Below are 22,730 nucleotides of genomic sequence, written 5' to 3'. Positions count from 1 at the left end.
ACAATTCTACCAAGGTGCCAAACTTTACCATCAGACAACCTGACAGAATTTTTATAAATTTCAACAACATTAAGAGGATTAGAAAATTTGCTTTGACCTTTTCTCACTTTGAATGGTAATTTAACACGTACTAAATCACCAATTTATATAGTAATTTGTTTTGCATTAAACTTCACTTCCGCATGTTTCTTATATTTACTTTGATGCAACAAAATATTGTTATTGACTTGATCAGGTGACAACTTCAATAATTTGGAATGCTTTAACCAACATTGGTTATCCTTAGTAAATTGAACACGCCCCTTCATAATAGTAAAAGTACTATATCCTGTAACAGTCGGATTTCCTCGATACATCCAATCCATTTTCTTAACTCCTACAACCCAATCCTGACCTTTAAGATTGGCTAATTGAATTAGTCCATGTTTCAGCTTCGAAAACTTGAATTCCAAGATGGCTCCCTCACGTTGTGTGATGACGTCAGCACGTCACGTTGCACGTCGCGTTGATGGGTGGCCACATAGCAAAGCTTGCGTAACAATGCAATGACGCGTTATCTCAAAGACATTTTGCAGCTAAGCAACGCGCGGCGCATGTCTAGAAGCGTGCATGCATGTGACAACTCAGTTAAAGAAATGACGTCGGACCTTCAATACGACCTCGGGTCACACCGGACCTCCAAACTTCTTCATAGTCTCAGGGAAGATCGCGGTGAATGCCACAGGAGGTAAACGATATTGCTGCACCCAGGGATCTGATGTTGGAGAGGAGTCGCTATCCTGAAAATGCTTGATGGCTGCTCTAATAGAAGACTCGATGCACGTAGTTCGGTCAGCTTCCAAGATCGTCACCAAATTGATGTAAGTAATTATGGAAATGATGCAGGAGGCTTCTTAAGGTAAGTAGAGGTTTATTCATGGAGTACAGGATAAACGTACACCTCACCAGCTGACCAGACCACCAACTGACAAGTCTGGAATGCAGCTTGGTTACACATAATGCACTAAGAACATTACAGGTATTCTGGAACGATGGGGAGGAGAGGGCACAACTGGGAGACCATATTGAGATAGGTAAACATTTACAACCGTATTCTAGTGCCTATTTTATTATCCAGTCGAAGTCTGTGCTCTAGGTTTTAAAGGGTTTAACCAGTCGTGGAACACAGCACCATATACTGTGCTACAAAAGGACATGATTAAGTCAACTGAATCAGTCTAAAGCAGAAAAGGCCTAGGTTCACTCCTGTGTCAGATTGTGTAGTCGGGTGTAGAGAAGACATATCAAACTTTGATTATTTATGCCAGAAACACTCCCATAGTCTGTAGTATGACTTTATGGAATGATGGGTTGACTTGTAAGACTGCGGGCAACTGACCAGGATCTGGTCTTTTGCCCAGAGACGAGCCAGTAGGCTTGCTCCTGCTTCTTTTTATAAAAATGTATTTAAATAGTGGGAAATTGTCCATATGCTATAGAAATCTCCAGTAACTCAATATTTTTTGGAGCATTTTATACAAGCTCACTTAGTTTGGAGCAATAATAAATCCCTGAAAACTGGGTTAGCAACTTTCTGGTTTGCATATAACTTTAGAATCTCGCAGCTATAGTAGACCGGTTCAGTTGCTAAATTACCCAGCTATATATATGTAAACTTATAAGAGGTCTCCAGTGTATGTATTGAGATCTGAAGCATCATGCATTAAATTATGAGATGGGGCCTAGTACTGAAATGAAAACCACAAATTATAGTTTCATCAGTTGGTGTAGCGTGACTAAATATGGCTAAATATGCCCGACGCACTTCTTTCAATCTGCATAAAATTGTTGGTGGAAAATAAATATGATACATGCCAATATGTCTTAGAATCTTTCCAGGGTATGTGCTGATCCTTTAGTATTAGAATGCGCAAGGAATACAATATACCTTCCACCTCAAACCACCTCGTCAACTAAATCCCCAAATGCCATGCGTGACTCGGTCAAGATCCGAGAGTGTTAGTTGCCTTTTCAGGACCATATGCAATGCCAAACAATTCCTTTTAGATCGGACCTAAAGAAATAAGTTCCACGCCATGGTCATACGTACAACTGAATATGACTATGCTTTACCCACTGAACCTTCTTATGATACGACTTGCACCTTTAAAAGTTGTACTCTACTATGTTGTCTGCCCGATGTGCAGGACAAGCCAATCTGACCACGTTGCTCCAGTATTTGCATCTCTGAACTGGCTGCCTCTTCAGGCTTAAAGTACTTACAAGGCTGTATGCATTGCCAACAAGGCATTACACAGTGACTCCCTAAATTACTTGGCTATTCCTCAACCTCCCCAGGTAGAACAAAACCTGAAGCTTGAACCAGTTTCAGGCAATTACTCAAAAAATCTGAAGCTCCCTCACTACAACTGTGCTCATGCCTACTCTTCACACTATTCAGAACCAGGCTAGAAAAACATGTACCATCTGTTCTGTTGACTGAATGATGTATCCAGTCCCAGCAGTTTGATAGACCCACTTTATACAAGTCTGACGTTCTCATCAATATGGCCATTCTAGAGCTTCTGCAAGCCTTCCTGTGTCTTTCGCCTACCATGAAACCATCATGGCTCTATCAAATGTGTTTAAAATGCTTTCTCTATTTGTGAAACGCCCTCTCTCACTTTGGTATGGTTAAAAACCCACTGTACATAAAGGTGACTGGTTTGTCTATCTCTCGGTACGACTTGGAATGCCTAATGAGCAGTGATTTGTCTTAGAATGCTTATGTAATGCAACTTTGACCTATCTCTCAGTATTGCAGTGCGGAAGGGATCGTATGGTTGTCAGTTGGGTTCGAATGCCCAAGGAATGCGACTGAAATACATCCCTCAACGGGTCCTGCAGTGTTCAGTATGTCATTGGAATGTGAATTGCTTACTATGTAATAAAATGTTTAAGGAATATCCTTGGATACCATTTTTTGCCTTGGAATTCATAAGAAATGCAACTAGGTTTTATTTCTGCATATGGTAGAACTCTCTCTGAAAGATATGACTTGCATTCATGACGTCAGATACTCTCTACTTGACAGTCTTAGAGGACTTGGAAATGATTTCAGGTTAGACCCTGCGCTTAAAAACTGGTAAAACCTCAGTACATTGAAGCAAAGGAGGAGTAATCGTTCAGAACCATTAAATCACACTGTCAGACAATTAAATTGAATTTGTATTTGCCCAAACATTATTATTGTATTATTATTAACATATATGCCGTGACTTTATAACAGTATTAACAGTGTAATAATACACAACCATTACAAACTATTAGAAACACATAGCAGCATTTTCAATAATTTAAAATCACTACTTTCCACTATAAAGTTTCGCATTCTATATTCTACTCCATGACACAATTTGAACTAAAAAGAATGGTACGTTTTGATAAATTGAAAGATGAACCACACTATGCTAATTGCGTACTCTTATGAACGATGAGACATATAAATCACTGGATTAATCGTTCTTAAACAAAGTGCAAGTGCTTTGCTACAAATTACACTTGAAAACTGCTTGAAAAGTGGTACAATCCATTAAAAAGTAAGTGCTTGTTTTTTGTACAAAACAGCAGAAAATGTGTTAATTTTTCCCAACTTCCAAACGTAGTCACGGTGGTCAGACTCAATGATATAATGGGTAAATTGCATGGATGGAATTTTAAATATTAAGTGCGACGTGCATCAGGAGTAATTGTGTATAAATATTTTTCCCTGTCCCAGTGACTTTTTCAGTTGCAAGTAATTAATGGTCAGATTTGAGGAGCATGTCAGCCCAATACGGGACTTCAGTTTCAGACTCATAAAGGCATATTTGACCATGCTGTCTGTAGCATGATCGATAAGACATGCGTTAAACCAGAGATGACAAAGGCTCGGTTTGTTCAAACTTTTTTTAACATGATTGACCGGGATTTGTCCTGGAAATTGCCTGGGGCCGATACTTCAAGTACCGCTTTGAGATATGACCCCCATGGCTGCTATGATTTAGACATAGCCCATACAATACCGATGCTAGGGCAACAGTGTCAGAAATGGGCATCAGTCCCAACTCCAAGAATTGAGGAAGAACTGGCGTGCCCAACCCAAGTTCAAAAGGGATCTCAGGAATTCGCTTTCTATTTTTTTTTTAAGTCGCTTACAATCACTGTATCCCCAGAGCTCTGCAGCTTAGACTGTTGCTGTCACAGCGTTTTGTCTGTATAGTTGTAAGATGACACTTAGTCATTGGCAGCCAATCTTATACTTGGTCCAAAAGATGGCATTTGCTAGGCGCTGCAAAGTGTTGGTGCTTTTTCAACATGATCCCACAACTTCAGTTTGCTATTATAGCAAATCTCCAGATGCAATGGGTTTTAACAGTTTTGAGCACCATTCTGGCAATCCTTTCAGATGTTCTTAGGGGAAGGGGCCCCTGGCATTATTTTTGGTTTTTGACTGAAAAAACTCTCAAAGGTTTAGAGGGATTTATGCATTTCATTTTTTGTACGTGACAAAATTACTGCGTCATCAGCAAAAAGAAGGATGAGGTATTTTTGTTGCACAGCTACGGAACATCCGGACTACCCCTGGAGAGCAATTCTTCAGAGTCATTTAGAAAGAGCAAGAACATTAAGGGGGCGCGTTATATACCCTGCTGTACACCCGAACGGATTTTAGAGTGGGAGAGTGCATTCCCCCATGCTTTAGGACAATGGCGCTAGTTTCTGCATGCAGGATTTTAACATCTTGGAAAAGGGTTTTCTTCTCCGCCCTATTTTTTTCTAATAATTGCCATAGTTTGGATCTGTTGACCAGATAAAACACCGATTTAAGGTCTATGAATGAAGATATAGGGGGAATTTGAGCACTTTTACATAATTAACACACACCATATATAGTTTTACAGCTTGATCAGGTGCTGCTGGTGCCTTTACGGAATCCAGCCTGTATGTCAATTAGAGCCGTTTTTTGTTGCCCAAGCCTCTAGCCTGTTTAAAAGGACACTTCCAAACTTTTTTCTAGTGCTGTCCAATAATGAAATAGGCCTATAATTACTGGGTAGCAACTTACTTCCTTTTTTATGAAAGGATACCATAATAGCAGATCGTCATGAAGGGGTAACATATTTTTTCCCAAAGCTGCATTGGATATCTTGGACAGGACCATTGACCAGACATTGGGGCTAGAGTGAAACATATCCACTTGAACATGGTTAGTGCCTGGAGCTTTGTTGGCCTTTTGCTCTAGAATAGCTCCTTCTACATCCGGACAAAACATGTTTAGTTTGTCAGTTAGTACAGGATTAGTGGACTCTTCTGGTTGTGATATGCAGTTGCTTTTATGATACGCAGCCTTGTAGTGGTCAATCCTGGTCTGTGCACAGATATGATGATCTTGGTTATTTGGACCATTCTTGAATACACTAGCAATTTTCCCCCAGAAGTATCTCCTATTTTTCACTTCTGCTGCCTTAATCGGATCTTTCCTTGCTGGTAATTTAATTTCTTCTTCTTCAGTAGGGCTTTATATTTGCTCCTTGAGGGTTTAAATGTTAACTCATTTGCTGGCGGGCAGTACCAATGCGGATAAGTTTTTTGAACCTCTAGTTTGGAAATGTTACACTCATACCACCTAGTGTTGTCTTTATTCCCCTGTTGTACCGAGCCCCGGCGAAGTGGACCAAAAGTGTGTAAGCTCGCTTGACATAGCAGCATTGTTTTCTAGTAAAACGTTATGGTCATCCCTCATGGCAGCTTGGATGTTCAACAAGAATTGTTCTATGGACGCCATCAACATGTTCTTGTATTCTAAGAAGGTTTCTGCATTCCATTTCACAATTCTGCTACTATTATCTGGGACGATACTGACGGTAAAATGGTAGGGCTCTCAGACCCAGCCTCAATCCTGTATCTAAAATATAAGGAATCATGATCACTTCTAGGCTGCTGGACTACGTGCTTGTTTATCACCAGCTTCCATAGTTCATTAGGTAATTGGATAGAATTTTTTTTTTTTTTTACATTTTTATTGTCATTTTCTATTATAGCAAATCCCCAGATGCAATGGGTTTTAACAGTTTTGGGCACCATTCTGGCAATCCTTTCAGATGTTCTTAGGGGAAGGGGCCACTGGCATTATTTTTGGTTTTTGACTGAAAAAAATCTCAAATTGCATCACTACAAAATTGAAGGCATGTATAAGTTACAGTGATTGATCGTAAAATAATTGTTTGTATGATCAAGTTTCTGGTCAGTCATTCTCCACATATACTCATAGCATGAGTACGTTGAATAATAAATACAGTATAACACATTGTACCTTGACCGTTATTCACTGGTGTCGGTTACCGACTCATCAGGAGGTGGGGCACACATTTTTTCCCTAAAGTTATTCCATTTTCCCCACACCCGTGACCATTTCTTGGGGCACCCTCTACGTACATATACCACTTTCGTTGCTACCATTGCACCATACATATCACTACACCATTGACAATAGGTAGGAATTGGGTATTGTGATATAATTGATTAAACTACTTTTCTTGCTGCTTCGAAATGTAGAGGCTGCTGTGCTTTCCGAGATGGTTTGGCCATTTAAGAAGTTTAAGTTTAGATCAGATATGAAGTTTAGATCGGATATGAAGTTAGCAAGAAATCTCCCTTTTCTGTGTCTACTGAGTAGAATAGAACTGCCAATATCTGGCAATGGTATACCACAAGTTGCCTCCTTTTTGCTGCAGTCTTGTCCCACATACATTCAGGCAGATGGATATTGAAGTCTCCACAGGCCATCTTATAGTGCTTGGCACTGTGCTCACCTTGGCCTGTATTCCAGAATAATAACTTCATTTAATATTGCTAGTTGGCCCACAGGTTTTCCATACTGATTTGGATTCAAATAAATGTTTAAAGCATCTACTGAGGTATACGTTTTCTTGTGAAACTCGGACAATCTTACCTGTAACATATAAAGTGGAGTCGTAGATGAGACTTTTGTTGCTATGTAATCAAGTTTTGTTGAGATCCAAATGGAGAGCCCACAAGTTACTCTCCCCCTCCTAGGTCTGGTTGCCTCAATGGCGAAGCCCAGGTACTCCGGGGCACCGATACAGCTGTAGAGCTTTCTGTAGCCCATGTTTCCTGAAAATAACAAATCTTTGTGCAGCTTACAAATGCCACCCAATCACTATGCCAATCCCAGATTCCGTTGGAATTGGGAAAAATTGTATATAGGAATTTGGGAAAACCTGCTAGCTAACACTATCCCTGAAATGATAGGAGTCAGAACAAACAAATATAGTTTTGAAACTTGGATTTCAAAGGCCTCAAATCTCCTGGTGACTTTGAAACAACAGAAGCCCTCATGACCCAGATGATTTTCGACTGAGCTCCAAGAATTGAAGTCTCCAAACGGGCAGAAATGACTGTAAAATAGCAGTAAAAAAGTGTCACTACGTCATTAGGGAAGCTAGAGTCAAATACTTTGCCACAAAGATGCAAACCGCCTCTAACTCCTCAAAAGAACTTTATCTGGTGAACAGTGTAATGAAACCTGGAGGCAACAAATCTGCCCCTCCACCCAGAGTGACACGTTTTAACGAACTGGACAAGTTCTTTCTAGAAAAAGTTAATATTATACAAACACTAGGAGGAGAGGCAGAGGCCACTGGAACTCGTGGATGGAAAAATAGAAGATACATAACATCTCTTAAATCAGGGTCCTCTCAGGACCCGGCACCGCCTGATATGTTTAAAGGCAGATGCCAGTTATTTCCACATTGATCTAATTCTTAAGCAAAAGCCAGGCTTGAATTCTTTTTAGTCAAACCACTTTTGAAAAAGCCAACAGCAGACCTGTCACTGTGTGAAAATTATTACCCAATATCCCTCTTGCCAGGCCCCAGTAGACTTTTGGAGAAATTCGTAATTACAAACCTATCCTTACATCTTGAGTCCAGTGGAATCCTGGATCCCTCCCAAATGGGATTTAGACCAGGAAGTAATACAGAAACTGCCCTCTTAGCTGCTACGGAAGAACTGAGAACAATTCTAGGCAAATGTGACTCTGCGGCGCTGATCCTATTAGATCTAAGTGCTGCTTTCGACACCGTCTCTCAACCGACACTGGTAACAAGATTAGTGGAAGGGTTGAAATGGTTGACCTCTTTTCTCCATAATCGAACCCTTCAAGTATATGAACGAGATATTTAGTCAAATATATATTCCCTCAAGTGTGAAGTACCACAAGGCTCTTCTCTAACCCTAACTTCAATTGATTTGTATGTCACACCTCTGGCGGAGATCAAAAGGTCTTATGGTTTCTCCTCTATCTCCTACGTGGATGACACACAGATTATTATTAGTCTGTCCTGTCAAATAGATAGCCCCTTCATTCTCCTGTCTTAAGAACATAGTAGATTGGATGGCAGCTAGCAGACTCAAACTTAATGGAGATACAACAGAGATGCGGATAGTGGGAAACAATTCCACTAGATGGATGGAAATGAATTGGCCATATTATTTGGGCAGTCACCCCACTCCTAATAGGAGGTCAAAAGCCTAGGAGTCTGGATTGACAGTAAGCGGACAATGGATAACTAGCAGCCACTTCCTTTGGCTTACTTTGAACTCTGAAATGGCTGCACGTGGAGTGGTGGTACTAGGCCTAGTAATTTCCCGACTCGATTATGGGATCTGGGGAGTTCCAAGTCAGTCGTAAAATAATTACAGGTTTTACAGAATGCTGCAGCCTTCATTTAAAAAAAAAATTCCCAACACCACTCAGCAAGGGCAGCAATATCAGCCCTACATTGGCTCCCAATACCATGAAGAATCCAGTTTAAGACGCTCTGTCTTGTGCATAGAGCGATGTATAAAAAAGGTCTCAAGCTAATCTAGGGGCTCCGAACACCTTACAACCCTGGAAGGCTGCTATGCTTCACCGACCAGTAGTTACTCATAGTCCCTAGGATAAAGAAAGCCAGAGCTGGTGGGCGGTCCTTTGCCATTATCTCCCCTGAGCTCTGGAATGCTGTTCTGGTACGGACGATCGAAACCGAATCAGAATTAAAATTCAGAAGCCTTCTAAAAACTAGGTTGTTAAAATAATTTGTCCGCATGGTAGGAAACCTGTTTCTAGCGTAGTGTAGGGTGGTCCTTCTGGGTAGCTGTGTGCTTTAGAAATCCTGTGGAATAGAATAGATTAGAATTTGATTGCAGTTCAGCCGTAGTCCTGGTCAAGATGGTAATCCAATTGACTTTGCACTGTATATTCTCACCAGACTAGGTTTGCAGACATAATTAGGAGATAGGGCTTTCTTTTCGTTAAAGTGGTATAGTCGAGATAGGGCAAGCTTAGGATCCTACTATATTCGAGCTGTTCAGAACAGCTGGCAACCAGTTAGTGCCACCATCAGCTGAAGGTTCTGGCCTCCTCCCCTGGTTGATGACAACAGCTCTATTGCTATTTTCCTACCTGATCACTGTCATATTTTCAACATCCCTTAGTACATCAGATATCAGTTTGAATAGGCCTTCCAGTCATTTTGGGATATCTCACACTCCTTGTTGCTCACAATTCTCTTGGCCCAATTCGACCTGCCACATTTTTCTGCAGATGTGGATCCTAGTCCCTGCTTTGTGGGACCATATCTAATCCCATCACATGCAGATATTCCTTATTATTGCTAATCAATTTTGTTGATACATTGACTAAGGATATTGTGAAGAAAAAGCATTGACTACAGTCCATTATCCAAGATTCATTGCATGATGTTGTAAGATCATGTTAAATGCAGAGGAGGGAAGTGGTCTTTTTCGTGACTTCAGTTAATAACACAAAGTGGTGCTTAGACTCTGTCTTTCAGGATATTTCAGACTTTAGTTCCAGAATCTCAAAGCTCTGAAATGAGCATTGTTCCTCTAAATATGGCTGAATATCAGCTGAGTCGAGTTGGTGTACAAATCTGGTGATCAGTCCGGTGATAATTGATGGTCGCCACTAACCAAGGTTTGCACTTTTGTTAGCAATGGCACATACCTATCATTAGAGGTGCACCTAGAGTCAAAATTCTTCAAGCAAAAGGCAGAGTGGAGCTGCAGGGTCCTAAGAAGGGGTGCAAACCATCAAAGCCTCATTAACAAGCAAAAGGTCTTTAACCCCTTCCATGCTGATGACTGCCCCGTCCGTCATGCAACACGGTGGGCGTGTGCTAATGACGGCTGGGAGCCATCATGAACCCGCCCACTCTTCAGAAGTGCGGCACAGACGCAGAATCGCGGCCGCGCCCAATGGGTTAAAAGACCTGTGAAGTGCTCGGGTGCGGCTGTGTGTGCGCCCGGGAAGCTGTCTCATCCCGGGCTGCCACTCACGGAGGTGGGGCTGAAGCCCTTTGAGTCCAATAGGCGTTGCGCGCCTGCCTATGATAAGATCCCGAAAGTTACCTTTCTTGTCCTCGGAGGGGACACATTTGTTTATTTAGTTAGGTTTGGAGGGTGCACTGTGATCAGACTGGTGTCCTGGTGCTGAGGCATACGCTGCTTAAGGGAAGAACAAAAATGGTAAATGCTATGGGCACCTAATACTTGTCAAACAGCCATGTCTTCAAGACTTTCCTAAATTTCAATAGGTCTGTGTGCACTCTACGGCTAGGCAGGATCTTATTTCACATTTGCGCACCTTTGATTGAGAAAACTCGTCCGCCTTGTTGTACTTTTTAACCCCTTCCCTGCTGCCGTCGGCCGTTGGACTTCGCGCGAGCTACCTCCCTGGTGCTGCGCACGTCCAACGCGGCCCCGCCCACCCTTTAGAACGCCCGCACCACGGCGGAAAAACCACCGCGGTTAAGGCGTTAAAACCTAGATACCTGATAAGGTGTTGGCCATGGCAAATCGCAAAGATCTCCCCTGAACATAACAGTTTAATCTACGTCTCAGCATCACAGGGCCCCTATCTTGAAGGGCATATGGGTTGCATTTCCCTTGAAAAAGGATCTTTCAGTTAATTATTTGAATGTAAAATAAGGTCCTGTTTGTGACATCATCAACCATTCTGTAGACCACACAGATGATCCTTCTACATTGCTGTAAAAATATGACTTCTGCAGACCACTCGCCTGTTATGAAGAAATTAAGGCAAATGCCGGCAATGTCATTTCTGAGTACAGCTCCAAAGGCCTTTTTCTAAACCATATGACATTACCGCAAAAGACACACATTTGAAAAACATCAGCCTGAGAAATGTCACCTGTTTTTAAGTGCATATTGTCATGCTCCTACAGCAGCAGTAATTCAACAGCCAAAGCACCATGTCATTTTTGCCAGCAAAATGCACATATGCCGCAGTAGAGCAAAAAGATTAAAAGGAAACGTTCATAAGTGTAAAATAGTTTTTTTTTAATTTCCTACAGAAGGAATTGGGAGGTTGTTGTTGGGATCGTAGCACCTCAAACAAAAGTAGGGAGAATGGAAGAAACCTCCTAGCCAGCCACTCTCCTAAACAATATATTATTGCAAAACGAAATGATATCACGGATGCTAAATACATACACCAGGTACATTTTTTCTCAACATACTTTAGAAGTATGGCCATCATTGCAGGGTGCACCGTGGCCAAGTCTGTCCTCATCTGTTGTACAACTCGCAGAATGTGGCTGAAGTAAGAAGGCGTTGGGCTCTCTCCTGGTATGTGAACTGCGCATGTCTTACGGGGCCTAAGAATTGTCTTATGAAATGTACTATTTTGCCATGCTCTGATCGGATTATGTGTATTGCATTCAATCTGGCCACCACAGACACAGCCCTCAGAAAAGAGGCCCACTTTACAAGTGTCCATGCATACTTTTGAGCTACAACAGCAGCTGAAGTATTTCACTGAACACAGTGCATATGCAGGCTTGGCAGGGTTAATAATCCACCAGTAAACAGAAATAATGAAAAGTGCGCTGGAATGCTTCCCAAATTATGCTTTTGTCTTCGGCCTTGCTGACAGTGCTAACACCTGCTTCTCTTATCCCGTCCACAGCAGCAGCAGGAAATCCTCGCCATGAAGCACCAGCAGGAACTACTGGAGCATCAGCGGAAGCTCGAGCAGCACCGGCAGGAGCAAGAGATGGAGAAGCAGCAGCGGGAACAGAAGCTGATCCAACTGAAGAACAAGGAGAAGGGCAAAGAGAGTGAGTGAAATATTTATGGACTAGAAGACGTGCTCTGGGTGTTCGGTGCCACACTTGCTGTGGTCTCTTTACTCTTTTCCTCATTAGTTATATACCTAGTTAGCTATGCCTATTCCTTTGCCTTTTATTCTTGTTGCTGGGCAGCTTCTCTGCATCATCCATGACAACACAATGCTCTATCTTCCCCAGCTCCACCTTGGGCAGTTCGATGTTAGCTGCTGCCTGGGCGGTGGCCTGTATAAGCACTCTTGAATAAATCTACTCAAGATTTGCCGATCGTTTCTTGGACTTTTTAGCAAGGCAGCAAAACCAACCTTCTCTTTTATGGTCCTGCATCTGCAAACCTATTTAAAGACTTCACGCAGGACCGGGCGCTGGGTAATCTGCCCAGAGTCTGCGCTCTTTCAAGCACACTGCTTTCCGCCGAAGAACCAGGGCAGGCCGCATGTATCGTTGAATACAGGCCAGCCTCGCTGCTGTGCCTACTGTTACCTCCCGGCTGCAGCGAGGTCTAGTTTGTAGCTAGAGCGCGGCGCGTCGCATGCGTTGTGTCCCGTGAAGCCTCTGCAGAACGCCGCTAATCCCAGGCACGCTCTCTTCCAGGCGCCGTGGCCAGCACCGAGGTGAAGATGAAGTTGCAGGAGTTTGTTCTCAATAAAAAGAAGGCCTTGGCCCACCGTAACCTGAGCCACTGCATGTCCAACGACCCCCACTTCTGGTAAGAGCGCAGCGCACAGGACGGCAGGGTTTCGTTTAGCAGGTTCATCTGGCCGCTGAGCCTCAGCGTACAGGCTAGTGTTTTAGTAATGCTGCTCATTGCGAGGAGATGTACGGGCATGTAGTGTGCATGAACGAGGCCACCCTTAGCAAGCACTAACGAAGCCATTGCCAAGTACAGTAAAAGCTTTACTTGTCTTATTGCACTTGAACACAAGGTCACAACGAGGAGGTTCAGACTAAAGTAACACCATCTCACGACGCTTAAACACAGGCGGGCAACTAGAGGCAAATTTCGGTTGGGGGGGGGGGGCTGAAAAATATTTTGGGGCGTGGGGCTAATTCTACCAACCACAGAGTGGCTGTAGGAATGGGTGAACACACAACAAAAGCTCCATTTACAATTAATGATCTTTTAAAGACCTGTTAAGTGCGCGCCTACATGTCATAAGAAAGTATCTGCACCCATACAGAGCATTGGCGATTAAATATTCTGTTTATTTAAAAATGACTCAAATATCTTTAGCTCCTGCCTTCTCTGTTGTTGTCACGTTAACCTTTCACTACAAGACACTAGCGAAGTGTAATTAATAGATGTATGACATTACACCATGTAATGTATTGTCGTTTAGTGAATTTTGGAAAATTCCTTGGTTAGTACCATATTTTTAAAACACAAAGCCAACAGGCCTGGACATGGCAAATGTGCATTTGTCGAAAACATATCAATAGTAAATGTTATAAAAAGTAAAAATGCTACAGTCTAAAAAATAAATGAACATTGCGAAAATAAACGAGTAAAGTATGGTATGGAAGAAGATTGGCCCACCAGCCCTAGCACTGAAGTGACTACTCTTTTGACAGATGTGTGCATATGCACCAGCCCAATGGCCTCTCCATATATAAGCAATAAACATCTTCAAACTACAATTGGTCCACAGTCACTACATCCTCGCTCCCAGTGAAGAGAGCCAATGACTGAAGTGGGTTCACCCATTGCCCCTTGCTGAATGCTGTGATAGGCGAAAGCAACATGTGAATGACGCTTAAACAGACCAATTAATGTAGACGTATGATCAAAATCAAATTTTTTAATTTTTATTATGACTTTTTGTGTAAAAAATAAGACTGCTGAGACAGCCAAAGCTATCTCTCGGCCAGACTTAAAAAAAGAAAAAAAAGGCAGTCATAACATTAAAATAACTTTTGATTTGCTTAAAACAACTAGTAATCGATAAAAATGGAAAAGTTATTTGCAAATTATTGGCAATACATATATTTATATATAGTTATTATTTGCTCACCTAACTATAACTTGTGCTCCCACCATGCACTGATTATGACCTTGCATATTACATCACTCATAACATGTCAAATTACATCACCGATGACTTCTCAAATGACATCACTAATCACGTCACTGATTACATTTTCCGTGTTATTGCTCCGCAAACAGAAACAGTGTAGTACTGGAGAGCAGTGCCATTCAGTTTGGTAAAAAGTAGGTGGTGCCTACTTTAGCTTCCAGTGAAATTTGAAGTGCAAGTATTATTTCATTAAAGCAAGGTAGAGACTGAGCACAAATAGTGCAAGTTGCAGTTGTATGTTTCAAATAAGTTGTGGCATAATTCGAAGGGCTGTATCTAAAAATGAGAGAAAAGCTGAAACTTCTCTAAATACATTCTTCTCTTGTTGATGCCTGTGTACGTGCTGACGTTAAAGCATTGTCATGTAGTGCTTCTGACAATTCCTATAGAAACCGGAGATTTACACTATGCGGACATTTATTTACAAAAGCTCAGAGAAATTTATTAGACCTATATTGTTGTATAATATATGGGTGACTCACCTACGGTTCAAATCACAGTATGATTGCAAGCGTTAGAATGATGTGCACCATTCTGCTTATTTCAGGTATACGTGTATAGTCATTGTACATACTGTGAGCGAGTATCCACGTGGCTTGATAGTGCAAGCCTTATAATTGGGTAATATATAGAAGTGACGTTGTTGACTTGAAATTCTATTTCAGATGAGATATTTAACAGGCACATCCCATTAAGGTAAATACTAACCAAACTGTTTATGAATGGCTTTTATAAATGGGTTTAATATGTTGCTGATGTCCAAAATGTCTGCAGAGCCATTATATTTCGTAATCATCCCAATAGCAGTACAAAAGAGCATAATATCGTGTTCTGCTTGTTGTGATAGGATACACCCATTAGTACAACAGATGTTATTAAATTTTGGGCCGAAGTGTACCTTGCTGAATACCTTCCAATATGAAAACCTATCAAAAACGGTCATATCCATTGGCTATTTCATTAGTGATGTTATTGACATCCTTTAACATGTCATAAGTGATGTAATATGTGAGATCATAAGCAGTGCATGGTGGAGGCACAAGTTATAATTAGGTCAATAGTGTAATTGGTGGATTTCAATACACCTTGGTTTTTAAATGTTAGGTTTTATATTATTACAATATCTAACTATAATACCTAGCCATTGTTTTTTTTTTCAGTGAATCTATACGGTTTTGTGACGTCAAGTAAAATCTTTTTACCTCACGTACCTATGTCTTCATTTTAACCTTTTTGTTTCTTATTGAGTTTTATTTTTATCATAGTCTCCCAACTCCCTCACGTAAACATAGCATTAGCCCATGTGCAGCATGCGGTTGGCCGAAGAGCCTGGCATTCGGTCAAGTCCTGCACCAAACCTCCTCGCCATGCTAGACCTTTGGCTGCGCATGGCATAGATTTGGCTAAAGGGCCTGGCCTGCAGCCAGGCTCCTACATCCAATCCTCTGCTGGTGTCCGATCCCCACAGTGCATGGCACTTGGCCTGACCCTGCACCCCAGACGCCCAAGGACACCACTCTACATTCTTCATTATTCTTTTGTTTTTTGCAGTATTCCCATAGTACAGCAGATGAAGCACTACCCGCAGTACAATGAGACAGCACAAGCTTCACTTCTTAATACTAGTGTTGTCTTGGGGGACCATGGGGTGGGCGGTGGGGTTTGGGCTGCTTGTTCCCCCAAGAGTATGGTGGGAATATCTTTATTATTTTGGTCCCAGGGTGGGTCTCTGGAACACCCCACAAAGCCCTGCGTTAGCTGTATCCTGCCCCTTGTATTTTTCAGAACACAGGCCAGAGTCCTTAAATTACGGCTGCAGAATTTGTTGAATTTTGCAGCTTGCCAATCAGATTGCTTAGAGTCACAGGACCCACAGGTAAAATAGCCCTTTCAGCCAATCGCAGTGCTTTATTTTTTAAATATGCTGTACCGCAGAACTACTGCAGGGCATTCTTCCACATAACACTAGTTCGGACCTTAATTTTTCAACAATGGCCGAGCAGATTTGCACCAAATCAGAAACTGCACACTTTCCGTGTAAAGTTTTAACTTTTTGCCAAATTTGGTGTAATTCTGTAAAGCCATTTTTTCTGCGTCCCTTCCAAAACTTGCTATGGGAATTTGCATTAGAAAAAAACATTTTGGGATGCCCCTTTTATCTCGGCTCCCACTTGATGGTTCACTTCAAAGCTTTCTAGGAAGGAGCTGAGGTGGATGAACCTTTTTCTTTTAAAATGTTTATTTAAGATTCGTCAAACAGCACCAAAGTTAGTAGCACAGCAAAAAGAGCCTACCTATGGAGACTCCCATTTCATGTGTAAATATATGTTTGAGGCATATGAGCTGCAGATTACACACTATGCATAGATGACCACCTAGTGTTGGGCCCGGATGTTTGCAGTTTGTTTTGTTGTAGAAAAGTCTTTCGGAGTCACGGGATAGTTGACTCCTCCTTAGGATGATACTGCGCATGGGCATCGGCTCCATCCCCACATTGTTTTTTTCCGCCACCGGGCTCGGATTTGTTTCTAGCGCTCCGTGTTGGAACAGATTTCCTTTGGCGCGCAATCCTCACCAAACTACAAAACTTAGTTTTGAGCGCTTTCCAGTCGACGCTAATCTTCAAACATCGAGAATCTCGATTCCAATCGTTGTCGACGGCCTTCCGACCTACCTAGGCCGCAACTCCAGCTCATGGAAATGATGCCATTTAAGAATTTGTCCTCAATGTGGGTCGAAGTTTCCCCACACCAACCTGCATGAGGTGTGTAACCTCGGTCTCGCTCCGGAGCACGAGGCGAAAGACTGTTCAGCTTGTGCATCTTTCCGCTCCAAAAAGACTATCCGGTACCGAAGAGTGAGGAGAACAATGGCTCAATGATCTTCAGCTCCGATTCCGGATGACACCTTCGAGGAGGGCGTCAACGTCCCTGAACAGCACGACGTCGACAGCAGCTCCGAAGCAGACGATTCCGAAGTTGAGGACAAGACTCCAGCGCAGCGGGTCGTAAGTAAGACCATCGACCCCAACCCCTCCTCAACACAGAAGGCCCCGGTCACACCCTCGTCCTCCAGCTCGGGTGCACACCGGCAAACTGCTTCTTCTGCCCCACCTTCAGGCCCGGCTAAGAAGCTAACCAAGCCTTCAGGCGACTCCAGCTCAAGTCGACCTTCACACGGTGCCGGCGCACACAAACTGGCACCGAAAAAGACAACGGCCTGACACCGAAGCCATCGGCACCAAAGCACACCACTACTCCTTCGGCACCGAAAACCAGGCCGGAACCAAGCAAGCCTGCTTCGGATTCCAAAACTCCACTGAAAAAATCATCGGATCCGAAAAAGTAATCCGATCCAAAAACAATACCAGAATTGAAAAAACACTTGGATCAGAGGAAAGCTTCAGAGCCGAAAAAGACGGCTGCCTCCCCAGTGAAAGACATTGCTAAAAAGCCAAAACAAGCCGCCTCGGTGCACAAGACTTCCTCCGCACCGAAAGATCCATCTACTGTAGTGGATTTATCCTACCCAGACCCAGTTCAAAAGACTTGGGCCAAGGACCCAGTCACTGGACACGTAGTTTTGGCTCCAAAGAAGCGACCACTGGACACACCAGCTCCAGCTCCGCATTCCAAGAAGGACATGGCTACTTCGCCCTTAAAACTGCCTTCCCCTTCACCACCACCACAGCATTCACCAGCATCCCCTATCACACCACACATGGATGATAGCTCTAATGACATGGGGGGTAACATACCTGATCCAACAACTCCCACAGGATCCCCAGACCCCTGGGACAATTATACCATCCCAGATGTCCCAAATGTCCCTCAGGATGACATTTATCCCTCAAGGCCCTCCCCACCAGAAGACACTATTGGGTTTAACTAATTAATTCACAGGGCTGCACATTATCATGGTGTAGACATTTATACAGACCCTGTTGAGGAAGACTTCCTAATGGATACATTTGATAATGCACAAAGGTCGTCCTCCATCTTACCCATGCTTAAAGGAGTGCTCAGCGGTACAAAAGGGGGTGGTGAAGGACGGAGCATCTGAACCAATCAAACACTCACACCCAGTCAACAGATCAGGGTTTGATCCATCACCGTTCTTTAGCCCACTCTGCCACCCCAGTTCAGACATTGCCATATGCAAATCAGTCTGACCCTGTGCCTCATGGGAACAGTCCAGCCCGAACTGCCAAGCCATGTCTTCCCTGGACCGGAAACAAGCTTCCTAGGACCGGTTTCTGGCATTTCAGCCGTCATCAGCCAGGCTTGCTTGAATCCAGTGGCACAGTGAGCAAGGGACTCATGTCTGAGCATACCCTGCCAACTTATGCCGAACAAAGCGGTACAAAAGGGGGTGGTGATGGACAGAGCATCTGAACCAATCAAACACTCACACCCAGTCAACAGATCAGGGTTTGATCCGTCACCGTTCTTTAGCCCACTCTGCCACCCCAGTTCAGACATGGCCAAGGAGTGCTCAAGCATATTCCCGAAGTCTTCAAGCACCCAGTCAGAACTCGGGTCATTAACCCTTGGATAGAGAAAAAATATAAGGCTGCTCCATCTGACCCAGCTTACATTAAAGGCCCAGTACCACTAGACTCACTAGTAGTTTCCAACACACGCAAGAGGGCAAACTCCTAAACATCGGGTGAGGCTGAACCACCAGATAAAGAGTCTAAGCTACTTGACGCATCAGGCAAAAGAACAGCGTCTCAAGCAGCAAACATGTGGCGTATCACCAATACACAGGCACGGCTCGCCAGATATGACAACGCATATTGCGATGAACTAGAGTCACTAATGAGGCACCTCCCTGACAAGTACAAGGATAGAGCAAACGAGCTCATCCAGGTAGGGAAAAACATCACAAACACCTCCATTAGGTGCGCCCTCGATGCAGCAGTCACAGCCTCTAAGGCAGTTAACACCAGTGTCTTGCTACGCAGACACGCCTGGCTGCGCATATCCGGGTTCAAACCCGAGGTACAAAGCGCTATTGTTAACCAACCCTTTGACCAACAACATCTATTTGGACCCGAGGTAGATGTATCATTAGAGAAAATGAAAAAAGATACAGACACCGCCATATCTATGGGAGCCCTGCAGTCACAGGCTCCCAGACGTTCATTTCGTCGCTCAAACTATCGAGGTGCCACCAGGGGATATACTTCAGACACAGCTTCCACCTCATACAAAGCCCCTACACAGTCTACCTACAGTAAAGGCTACCAAAGAGGTGGGTACAGGGGTAACAATAACAAAGGCAGAGGCAAAAATAATAACTCATGCTCTGCCTCTACCCCTGCCCAATGACTCCCTTCCCCTTCCCCCGCCTCATTCCACTCCTGTTGGGGGAATACTTCAACAGTACCTGCCAGCATGGGAAAACATCACATCAGACAGGTGGGTGCTCAAATAATTAAATCAGGTTATTGTCTGGAACTAACATCTACCCCCCCAAACATACCACCCAAGCAACGTCCAATGTCACAGGAACATTTAACACTGCTCAGACAGGAGGTAATATCCCTCCTGCAGAAAAATGCAATAGAAATAGTTCCAGAGCATCAGAAAAACAAAGGAGTATATTCCCTATATTTCCTAATACCAAAAAAGGACGGATCTCTAAGACCCATCCTAGACCTCAGGCCGCTAAACATTTACATACAGTCGGATCATTTTCATATGGTCACACTACAACAGGTCCTCCCGTTCTGGTATTAAACGACTTCCTTGTCACTCTAGATCTCAAGGACGCCTACTTCCATATTCCCATCCACGCAGCGCACAGAAAATATCTCAGATTTGTGCTAGACGGACAACACTACCAGTTCAAAGTGCCCCCATTCGGAGTCACAACAGCGCCAAGGGTGTTTACCAAATGCCTAGCAGTAGTAGCAGCTCACCTAAGAAGACCGCACATTCACGTCTTCCCATACCAGGATGACAGGCTCATAAAAGCCAGCTCATACAGACAGTGTGTGCAAAACACTCAAGCTACTATTCAACTGCTTCACGACTTGCGATTCACAGTAAATCACGTCAAATCGCACTTCACCCCTGGCACATACAACAATATCTCGGCGATACAATAAACACCCAATTAACACTAGCTTATCCCTCTCCAGCCAGGATAACAAGTGTACAAACTCTCCTAACAAAATTCAAACCACAACACTCGCTACCAGCTTGAGTGTTCATGCAACTCATAGGAATGATGGCATCTTGCATATCTGTAGTACCTCACGCAAGATTGCAAATGCGTCCACTTCAAGAGTGCCTAGCATGTCAATGGAACCAGGCTCAAGGTTAATTAACAGACCTAGTGTTGGTAGACGGTCGGACTCATCGTTCTCTGCAATGGTGGAACACCAAAAACCTTTCCAAGGGACGACCGTTTCTAGAGCCAGTTTCCCAAATAGTCATGACAACGGACGCATCGCTCTCCGGCTGGGGAGCCCATCTACTGCATCACACCATGCAGGGCAGGTGGACACCGCAAAAAAAGTTACTCTATATCAATCATTTGGAGTTGATAGCCGTGTTTCTAGCTCTAAAAGCATTTCAAACTCAAGTATCAGGCAAGGCTGTCTTAGTCCGCACAGACAATATGATAGTCATGTACTACATAGACAAACAAGGGGGGGGGGGGGGACAAACTCTCTGCAGCTCTCTCAATTAGCTCAGCAGATATGGAGATGGGCTATACCGCTAAACATCTTCCTCTTAGCCCAACACGTTCCAGGAGTGCAAAACACTATCGCAGATCTGCTAAGTCGACAAACACAGCAGATCCACGAGTGGGAACTTCACCTGCAAGTTCTTCAACCGTTCTTACAAAGGTGGGGACAACCTCAGATAGACCTCTTTGCCACCCAAGAAAACTCAAAATGCCCAAACTTTGCCGCCAGATACCCACACCCATTGTCCAAGGGCACTGCGATATGGATGAACTGGTCAGGAATATTTGCGTACGCTTTTCCTCCTCTCCCACTACTTCCGTTAGTGGTGCGCAAACTACAACAGCATTCCCTAACACTCATGCTAGTCGTTTGCAACTTGGGCCGGACAATCGTGGTACACCACGCTGCTGCAAAGGTCTGTGGTGCCACACCAAAAACTAAATCTATCTCCTCACCTATTAACGCAGAACCATGGAACGATCAGACACCCGGACCCAGCTCAGCTCAACCTAGCGATCTGGCTCCTGAGGTCAGAGTTTTGTTACTGCAACCTTCCTCCAGAATGCATGAACATTATTAAGGAGGCTAGACGTCCCACTACCAGAGCATGTTATGCTGCTAAGTGGAAATGCTTTGTCATATACTGCCAAAACAACCAAATAGACCCCTTAGACGTGTCTATACATTACATCATAGGATATCTATTACACCTTCAAAAGTGTCACTTAGCCTATACATCTATCAGACTACACCTTGCTGCCATTGCAGCATACTTACAAAACAGACAACACCTGTTTCTTTTTAGAGTACCAGCTATTAAAGCTTTCATGGAAGGATTCAAAAGAATAATTCCTCCCAGAACGCTACCAGCACCAGTGTGGAACCTGAGCATTGTTCTTATAAGGTTAGTGGGTCCTCCCTTTGAACCATTACATAAAAGCGAATTACAATTCCTAACTTGGAAAGTAGCTTTCCTGGTAGCAATTACTTCTTAGAAGGGTTAGTGAACTACAAGCATTTACCATTTATCAATCAGTTGAGCTACCCGTATTCTTATCGCAGCCTCAAACTGTCACAGAAAGGGCTCTACACACCTTAGACATTAAAAGAGCACTGCTGTACTATATCGAAAAGACACAATCATTTCGTAAAACAAAACAACTTTTTGTGTCTTTTTCGCCGCCACACAAGGGCAACCCTATTTCAAAATCAGGGATCGCCAGATGGATAGTTAAATGTATACAAATTTGTCACCAAAACGCACGTTAACAATTCCTCCAAAAGCCCAGTCAACCAGAAAGATAGGGGCTTCAATGGCATTCTTAGGGAACTGCCCTCTAGATGACATATGCAGAGCAGCTATGAGAAACAGAGGGAGAAGGAGGATTGTAGAGACTAGGTCGTCCTCCTTGGGTTCAGTACAAAAAGTGTGGATTCCACATATAGGATCCTAGGACCTAGCTCTGGTGTAGGTATATGACTGCACTGAATCAGTGTACCTATCAAGAAAGAAAAATTTCTTTCTAGAGTCCCCTCACTCACCGGGGTTGCCCCACGGTGACATGCTTCATCATTGGGGCCATCCCAGTTCTCTACGAAAAGGGGCGTGCTGAGACTCGCGAACTACGCAGGAGCACTTCAGAGTGAATGACTATGTGTGGTGCAAAAAAGTGGTGGAGTGGGTGTGTGTGAGTTATTAAAAATACCGTGCTTAGTGGGCCTAACCAATTTATTTAGCTCCTATGCAGGCATGTT

At 43.4% G+C, this 22,730-nt stretch overlaps 1 protein-coding gene across 9 annotated transcripts in view; it reads left to right on the top strand.

Moving 5' to 3' along the window:
• Nucleotides 1-22,730, top strand: part of HDAC4 (histone deacetylase 4) — a 1,367,213-nt gene that overhangs the window by 699,947 nt on the left and 644,536 nt on the right. For all 9 annotated transcript variants that reach the window (XM_078681413.1, XM_078681410.1, XM_078681417.1 and 6 more), the window contains 2 exons: nt 12,038-12,188; nt 12,792-12,906. In XM_078681413.1, coding sequence (XP_078537539.1) covers nt 12,038-12,188; nt 12,792-12,906 — 266 coding nt within the window. The remainder of the gene's footprint in view (nt 1-12,037; nt 12,189-12,791; nt 12,907-22,730) is intronic.

This window comes from Lissotriton helveticus, chromosome 3_1 (assembly GCF_964261635.1).
Source record: "Lissotriton helveticus chromosome 3_1, aLisHel1.1, whole genome shotgun sequence".
In the NCBI taxonomy this organism is placed as follows: domain Eukaryota; kingdom Metazoa; phylum Chordata; class Amphibia; order Caudata; family Salamandridae; genus Lissotriton; species Lissotriton helveticus.
The sequence above is the reverse complement of the archived record's forward strand: the minus strand, read 5'-3'. Positions and strand labels throughout refer to the sequence as shown.